At 39.9% G+C, this 9,114-nt stretch overlaps 1 protein-coding gene across 1 annotated transcript; it reads right to left on the bottom strand.

Moving 5' to 3' along the window:
* Positions 1-1,605: 1,605 nt before the first annotated feature.
* Positions 1,606-3,735, bottom strand: LOC138008629 (somatostatin receptor type 5-like). The gene has a single exon (XM_068855946.1). It carries the CDS (start codon positions 3,673-3,675, stop codon positions 2,662-2,664), a length of 1,014 nt encoding a protein of 337 aa, XP_068712047.1. The 5' UTR covers positions 3,676-3,735; the 3' UTR covers positions 1,606-2,661.
* Between the last annotated feature and the right edge of the window lie 5,379 nt (positions 3,736-9,114).

Below are 9,114 nucleotides of genomic sequence, written 5' to 3'. Positions count from 1 at the left end.
ACAAGGGTTTGTACTCTCTTGACTATTTTTTCGATTTCCAGACTTTGTGACCAGGCTCACTGAGCTATCATCGACTTGGGAGACCTTGCAGCGGCACCGTTTGAAGAAAGAGGCACGTAACAATTTGTTCCTATACAAATAAGTGGTCGGCTATCAGTGGGGTATTCTCCAGTTTAGCCTCAGCAGAAATTTAGAGGAAATTTGGATCACTAAAATTTTAGCAGCATACTTTGAAGGCGTAAATGGTGTGTTGCTTAGCATGCGCAGCTCAGTGTGATGTGACAAAACCCCTTTAACCTCCATTTCCTCTGGTTAAACATTCTTTGAAAACATGTCACGTGTAGATCCTTACGCGGTTTCAGTATCGAAATCTGTTATTTGGTTAAAAATGAGTCAGAATCCGAGTGTCCATGTTTTTATCACAAACAGATATCTTAGAAGAATTATCGCAATCGAAGAATTATTACAAAATTAGACATCTGAAAACATTCGCTTTCTTGTCCCTTTTTTATAAAATCGTATTAGTCGGAAGCCAAGCCGGAAAATCTATAATCGTCATTAATTTTACTTAAATTTATTTGTAATCCCCGAACCGACCCTAAAGCAACTTTCCTGGTGATAAATTTAGGGACGTGAATCATTTCTTCATTGAAGTCCTAAGATTGCCAAATGTTCCCCGCGGTCAGTATAAAACGCGACTTGAGCGAAAAACCCTGTATTTAATTTGAGATTCATTTTGCCATAATGACATTCTGAGGAAATATTAAAAAGCTGAAATGCAAACTATAGTTTAGTTATAATTTCGTTCGTTTAGTTGACCGATGTCTCTGCACGATCTTAACAGAAAACCCGGCTTGATGACAATCAGTCCGAAACATTTCCCTATCTCTTTTTGCCACGATTATTTCAAGGTTTTTTCTCTCCCATGCGTTTGGAAATTAAATTACTCCTTTTGATATAGCAATCACGAAAATTGGCGGTCTTGATTTTCTAAGTTTGCGAGGTTAGGGAATTAAATTCAGTTATTCAAAAATAGAGAAGGCGGCGGGCTGTTAACACACTAGATACGAAATACAAAGCCGGTCCTTTTTTTTATAACAACCTTTTATGTAAGAACGTTAAGGCTGAGAGTTAAGAAGGCTTCATTTTGCCCATTTGTTGTTGTTGTTGTTGTTGTTGTTGTTGTTGTTGTTATGAACTACTTCGAACAATTTGTAGTCGAACCAACATTAAGAACATGTTAAAAACGTTTTCAGGCTCAAATGGAATGTGTAGTGGACTAAACCTCGCAAACAACTTGGTTAAATACGGAAGATCTGATGCACACAACGTATAAGAGCATGATAATTTTTGGATCCTTGGTTTTCTTAATTATGCGTTTGGCCCGTTTTCAATCGGATATATCTGCGGGGGTTATATCGCTGTTATTTTGTATTAGAAGCCTCATGTTTCGGTGGATTTTTCGCGCGTAAACAACAGCTTAACACTTAACTTATCGGAGATAATCTGGCTTTTTTTTTTTTTTTTTTTGCCAAAAAATCCTATCTTGTATTTTCATTAACCACACGCATGCTAGATTTAACAAGAAAATATGCACTCCTGGCTTTCTGGAGCTGATAAGAAAAATTTTTTTCAAGCGTTTACAGATTTATTTGATTACTGCATTCGAATACGTGCAGAAGCAAAAAATCCTTCAATATTTGAAGTGAGATCTAGCATAATAAATATAATGCTACACATCCCTATTAAAACCTTTAAGTTATTGATTTATTAATCGATTCCTCAATTTGGGTTTGTCAGGGGAATAGTGAGCAATATGCTGGATCAGTTCCAGCAACTGTAATCTCGGTCGAAACTCAAGGACAGCTTTTTCGATTTGTCTCATTGTCCTTTCTACTGGGACTTCTTGAAATCTGAGACTATGTCTTCTGGAATGAAAGATATATTTAATAGTGCTTGCTATCCAGTGAGGTTCTTGGTTGTACACAAACAGAGAATGTCTTACTTTAATTCGTAAAGGACAAACAATACCGACGCTCTACAATACACGCATCACTCTTGCACGACTTGGATATTCCTTCGTCGTGTTGTTTTCATGCAATTCAATAATCCTTTGCTTATTTTAGAGCCGGATGGAGTAAGTATTTGTCGTTTTATTAGTGGATTACGTATGGAAAGCTGTAAGATAACACTCCGTTAGGGGTTTTAACGTGCACAAGGGACACCGTGGCATAACTTTTAACTTTCAAAATAGAAGTCCACTGAACTGTGCTTGTTTTAGTTCTACTTCGAAGTGCGACTGCAGTTTGGCGAGTTGAAACCGAATATGAAAATCGACCGTTATCATTGTCTGCCAGTCAACAATATTGTAACGATGAAAAGTTCACTTCCGCTTTTAAAATTTTGCAGACCCGAGGGCAATGCACAAATTCAAAACGCGAGAGTTATATCGCCACCGAAATCTTGCGGCACCTTGTGAAGTCTCATGACCTACAGTTACAAACCAATATTATGTAATTACTTGAAGTATGTATAGTTTCATCTTTTCCACCACATTCTCTTCTTGCCATCAAAACGTGCAAAAAAGTTACAAATCAACAGACAATACCTAAAAGAGAAACGTGAAGAAAAGAACGGTTCTCATCCAAGTAATAGAATACACTATATTCTCCAAATACTTATGCGAGGAATTCGTCCATGTTCTTGGAGAGCAAGATCGTTTTCAAAAGGGGCAACGGAATTACTGCGTAAACAAAACACATTTTTGAACCCTGTCCGGTAATTCTCGCTCTGGAAAGCGTAAAGTATTGGATTTAGAGAGCTGTTCGCCACAATAAGAAAGGTCAAAACTTTCACCACTATCCGCAATTCGACGCTTTGTCCTTCCCGAGATTGCTCTTGATTTGAAAAAGCCATATGTAACATAAATATTCCGAAGGGTAGAAAGAACATGTAAAAAGCTACTGTCACAGCAATGATTAGAATAGCGAGTTTTCTCTTCTCGAAATTCGCGTTGGCCGGCCCAGCGCAAATTGTGTGCGTGATAAACATTCCACGTAGGATTTGAAAGTAGCAGAACGTAATCACGAAGAACGGTAATAAGATGTAGAGGCTTATTGCAACAGCTACATAAATTTCTTTCAAACTGTTTCCTTCTGCGCTTAGAGGCGACACACAGTGTCCATAAGTTGGGTCAATACGGGTGAACACAAAATCTGGGATACTGATTGCAAGAGACCCAATCCATGTCATCGCAATGGCGTAGATAACAGTGTTTTTAGTTAGCACGTATTTTGACCTCAACGGTGTAACAAGCGCCTGATATCGTTCAATGGCTAAAACACTGAGTGTGAAAAGAGTAACTCCGAGGCAAAGGAAATCCACAGGGTCCCCAATGAAAAACCGGCACAAATAATCTCCTAGTTTACCTTTGGGTATGAAACCAGCTACAGCAAAATTGTAGGTACTCGGACACCACAACAACACCAAAATGTCGCTTGCAGCTAAATTGACGAGAAGGTAATTTGTAGCTGTGTGCATAGCCCGTGTTTTCCACACCACGGCAATTACCATCGAGTTTCCAAAAATTCCTATCAATATCACGACCCCGTATAAGACTGCAAAGACAATATCAAACCTGTCGATGCCGTGTATTGCCCGTTGCGATACATTCATGTCGCTACGGTTGATCGTCGGATTAACTTTCTCAACAAGTTAAGTGCCTCGGAACTTAAAGGCCGAGGAACTTACGACAGCGGAAATAAGCTTAACAAAAGGAGGTCAACATTATATATATCCAACAGTCCTTGCTAATCGAGGAGTTGAGCAGGTGCTTTAAATGCATTTTTGTCCGTGATAAGACAAAATCTAAAAATTTGCATCAGAATTGGCCAAGGTGAAAAGTATACAAATGCAAATCGTTTTTTTTTTTTTTCATTTTGCCGGCTTCAGTGTGCAACACTATACTGCAGAGATATTTAAGAGTCTTAACTGAGTGCTTTTCAAACGCCTACAAAACCCTCTACCCCCTACCCCCGTGCTATTGTACGGGGACTCACAGCAAAACCAGCTGCCAGAAGTTCAGCGTCATTCTGTTAACCAACAAGAAAGCAGTGATTTCACTTGATGGAGACTTCTTGCGTGTTAAATTCGTGGAAAATACTGATCTTAACTTTCATAAAGTTAGTAATTTCATATCACAAATATCGCGGCATATCTTACTTAATGCTTTGGGGCACTGTTTATTTAAATAAAAGCAGGACCACAGGTAACATGTCATTGTTTTTCGAAGGCTTAGTATGGTGTAATTGCTGGTTATTACGAACTTGCTTTAAGCAAACCGAAACGAGTCACCGTGACTTTGAATGATGTTTTCAGCCTTACTACGGGGCATAAATAAAACTAAAACTGTCAACTGCACGTTACGAATTAATATGTAACTTTCAAACGATAATAACCGCTGTGCGATAATAACTTCCGCGATTAATATCTAAGAGACTAATATCCAAAATCCCGAATTGGTTTCCTGAAACGCTCCTTAAGCAAACATAGAAAGAATTATGTTTGATTTGCCATTGATGTTGATGCAACTCTCAATTTACAGATATTTGAAGCCTTATTGAGAAGTTGTTTTCGCAAGGGTGTGGTTTCAGTTTCAGCTATGTGCAAGGGACGCATTCAGCAAATGAAGAATGCTGCATGCATGAAATGTATTTGTTCGTTTGAAACAGGCAAAAAAAGCACCGTAAAGTTGGCCGCGTTTCTCATTTGTAATGATCTGCAATGGACATATTTAATTAAACGGTTAGGTAAATATATGAAAATAAAATTCTTCATACATTTGTTTCAATTTATGGCTGAAACTGAAAATAAACTTTAAACTTTCGTATTTAAGGCAGTAAAATATTACCATAATCGATTATGTCTCGTTTATCTGCGAAATTTCTCCAAATGTGACCTCTCTAATTATTTGCGAGCAATTTTCCAAGGGAAAAGCCAGAAAAGATAAATGAAATTTAATTTATCTAAGTTTGAAATGGGAAAGCCAGGTGACGTATGAGCGGTACAACTAAAAAGGACCTCTTATTTGTCGTAATGTTTGAGGTAGTCGATAAAGGAACATAGTGAAAAAATATCAAACAAGTAGAAATAAATTTTAAAAGACCGTCTTTAGATAAGATTATTTCATGACGCACTCGCTTTCTTCTAACATTCAACAACCCTTGGTTTTCATACAGACTTCAGCGTTGAAAATTTAACTAACCAAGAGTGAATTAGATGAGAATGTTGTTATGACATGGGTGGTCTCCCCAGCACAGTCACAAATGAGTCTATTTTTAGAATACGCGTTCCCGCGAAAATCAGTTGTCATGTGCCTGAAAAAAAAAAGGCAGAAGCAGTCACACGTGACATGGCTTCTTTTGATTGGTTAAAATTGGCGTCCCTTTGTTTGTTTCGCGCGCAAAGTATATCTAAAAATAAATCCACGTGTGACTGTTCTGGGGCAAGGCCGCAAAGTGACAGATTCACTCTTGAACTAACTCAATACCCGGTTCGAAGCCACAACATCCTCAGGTCCTGCTTTTCTCGAAATGTGCATGACTGAAAACCTCGGTATACAAAAATTTGGTTTTATCAACGGAGTTGATAATGTAAATTGGCCACCGTACAGAGATTCTAAAAGCTGACGTTTCTAGCGTTAGCCCTTCGTCAGAGCGAATCGAGGAGTTATGGGTTACGTGTAGTTTTTATAGTAGAGTAGAAGCTACGCTATTGGTGGTAACATGGCAACGTGAAAAATAGGAATATATTAGTTAAATGAAAAGCGTTCGTTAATACCGTGAGGATTAAGGGTGCCGATTTGGAAGATGAATTTTCGTTCCAGATTCTTGCGGCTTTCCGTCGTACCTAGATGTAGGGAAAGGCCGCAGATAGCCATGTGTTTTTTGGAGTGGTTAGGGAGATTAAAATGGCGAGCGACTGGCTTAGATGCATCCTTGTCATTCTTCTCAACATTGCGAAGGTGTTCGCGGAATCGGTCGCCTAGTCGTCTACCTGTCTCGCCAATGTATAATTTATTACATAACGTACAGGTTATGCAATAAATGACATTTGCGGAGGTACATGTGAAACGATCGGTGATCTTAACAAAAATTTGGTTTTATCAACGGAGTTGATAATGTAAATTGGCCACCGTACAGAGATTCTAAAAGCTGACGTTTCGAGCGTTAGCCCTTCGTCAGAGCGAATCGAGGGATTATGGGTTACGTGTAGTTTTTATAGTAGAGTAGGAGCTACGCTATTGGTGGTAACATGGCAACGTGAAAAATAGGAATATATTAGTTAAATGAAAAGCGTTCGTTAATACCGTGAGGATTAAGGGTGCCGATTTGAAAGATGAATTTTTGTTCCAGATTCTTGCGGCTTTCCGTCGTACCTAGATGTAGGGAAAGGCCGCAGATAGCCATGTGTTTTTTGGAGTGGTTAGGCAGATTGAAATGGCGAGCGACTGGCTTGGATGCATCCTTGTCATTCTTCTCAACATCGCGAAGGTGTTCGCGGAATCGGTCACCTAGTCGTCTACCTGTCTCACCAATGTATAATTTATTGCATAACGTGCAGGTTATGCAATAAATGACATTTGCGGAGGTACATGTGAAACGATCGGTGATCTTAACAGATCGCTTAGGTCCCGATATCTTGCTAGTGTTAACAATGAAAAGACAAGTTTTGCATCGTGAGCGCGCGCATTTGAAAGTGCCGGGTTGCTCGTTAGTTTTGAGCGCGCTTCTAACTAAAAAGTTGCCTACGTTTTTGTCGCGTTTGAATGAAATAAGTGGAGGTTGCGAAAAGATTCTACCAGTCTCGGGATCATTTTGGAGTAATTTAAAATTACTAAGAATGATGCTTTTGACTGCGTGATTATGAGGATGGAAAGTGAGGGTGAATGGAATTCTGTCATTCTTATCTTTTTGTGACGTTTGTAGTGATGACTGTCGATCAAATTGTTGGGCGCGCTGATGGCCCGCTTTGACCACAGAGACAGGATAGCCACGTTTTTCGAAGAACTGGCACATCTCCTCTGATTTGCTGGAAAAATCGGAGTCATCACTACATAGACGTCGAAGTCTAAGAAATTGAGAATAAGGGATGGAGTTCTTGACATGTGATGGATGTGACGATGAATACAACAAATGACTGTGTGAATCAGTAGGTTTGTAGTGCACACTAGTACATAGCACGTTGCCTCTAATAGAAACGTTGATATCTAGAAAAGCCAATGAAGTTTCCGAAATTTCCCAGGTATATTTAAGAGCCGGATGAAAAGAGTTGACGGAGGTTATAAATTGATCGAGTTCTTCTCTGCTGGATGAAATAGCGCCGATGCAGTCGTCGATGTAACGGCCGTAGAGTTCAGGTTTGGGGCCGTTGTACTGACTAAAAAAAAGGAAAAAGATAACTTACGATTTCCTGGCGTAGCTCCTTGGTGAGTTTCTTCAAGTTACCGGACACTGCCACTAATCTCATCATCAACACCCCTAGAACTTCGTGCATTTACTTCTTGCCTAAAATTCACAAACCCAACAACCCAGGTCGCCCTATCGCTTCTGCCTGTAGTTGCCCCACCGAACTCATTTCTAGCTACTTAGACAGGATTATGACGCCTATCGTCAAATCTTTGCCATCATACATTAAAGACAGTACACACGCACTACAAATTTTCCGCGATTTCAATTTCTCCGGCCAATACAAACTTATTTTCACCATGGACATTACATCTCTATACACAGTCATTCCTAATAGCGAGGGTCTTCAAGCACTTAAACACTTTTTCGATCAACGCACTGTCAAAGAACCTAGCTCGGAAACGCTCCTCCGCCTTGCCGAACTAGTTTTAACGCTTAATTGTTTGTCATTCGCCGGCAACTATTACAAACAAATTAATGGTGTAGCGATGGGCACAAGAATGGGACCTAGCTATGCCAATCTTTTTGTAGGATATGTTGAACACCAATTTTTTAGTCAGTACAACGGCCCCAAACCTGAACTCTACGGCCGTTACATCGACGACTGCATCGGCGCTATTTCATCCAGCAGAGAAGAACTCGATCAATTTATAACCTCCGTCAACTCTTTTCATCCGGCTCTTAAATATACCTGGGAAATTTCGGAAACTTCATTGGCTTTCCTAGATATCAAAGTTTCTATTAGAGGCAACGTGCTATGTACTAGTGTGCACTACAAACTTACTGATTCACACAGTTATTTGTTGTATTCATCGTCACATCCATCACATGTCAAGAACTCCATTCCTTATTCTCAATTTCTTAGACTTCGACGTCTATGTAGTGATGACTCCGATTTTTCCAGCAAATCAGAGGAGATGTGCCAGTTCTTCGAAAAACGTGGCTATCCTGTCTCTGTGGTCAAAGCGGGCCATCATCGCGCCCAACAATTTGATCGACAGTCGTCACTACAAACGTCACAGAAAGATAAGAATGACAGAATTCCATTCACCCTCACTTTCCATCCTCATAATCACGCAGTCAAAAGCATCATTCTTAGCAATTTTAAATTACTCCAAAATGATCCCGAGACTGGTAGAATCTTTTCGCAACCTCCACTTATTTCATTCAAACGCGACAAAAACGTAGGCAACTTTTTAGTTAGAAGCGCGCTCAAAACCAACGAGCAACCCGGCACTTTCAAATGCGCGCGCTCACGATGCAAAACTTGTCTTTTCATTGTTAACACTAGCAAGATATCGGGACCTAAGCGATCTGTTAAGATCACCGATCGTTTCACATGTACCTCCGCAAATGTCATTTATTGCATAACCGGCACGTTATGCAATAAATTATACATTGGTGAGACAGGTAGACGACTAGGTGACCGATTCCGCGAACACCTTCGCGATGTTGAGAAGAATGACAAGGATGCATCCAAGCCAGTCGCTCGCCATTTCAATCTGCCTAACCACTCCAAAAAACACATGGCTATCTGCGGCCTTTCCCTACATCTAGGTACGACGGAAAGCCGCAAGAATCTGGAACAAAAATTCATCTTTCAAATCGGCACCCTTAATCCTCACGGTATTAACGAACGCTTTTCATT

This window comes from Montipora foliosa, chromosome 6, assembly GCF_036669935.1.
Source record: "Montipora foliosa isolate CH-2021 chromosome 6, ASM3666993v2, whole genome shotgun sequence".
Lineage (NCBI taxonomy): Eukaryota > Metazoa > Cnidaria > Anthozoa > Scleractinia > Acroporidae > Montipora > Montipora foliosa.
This window is presented reverse-complemented; position numbering and strand designations above follow the sequence as displayed.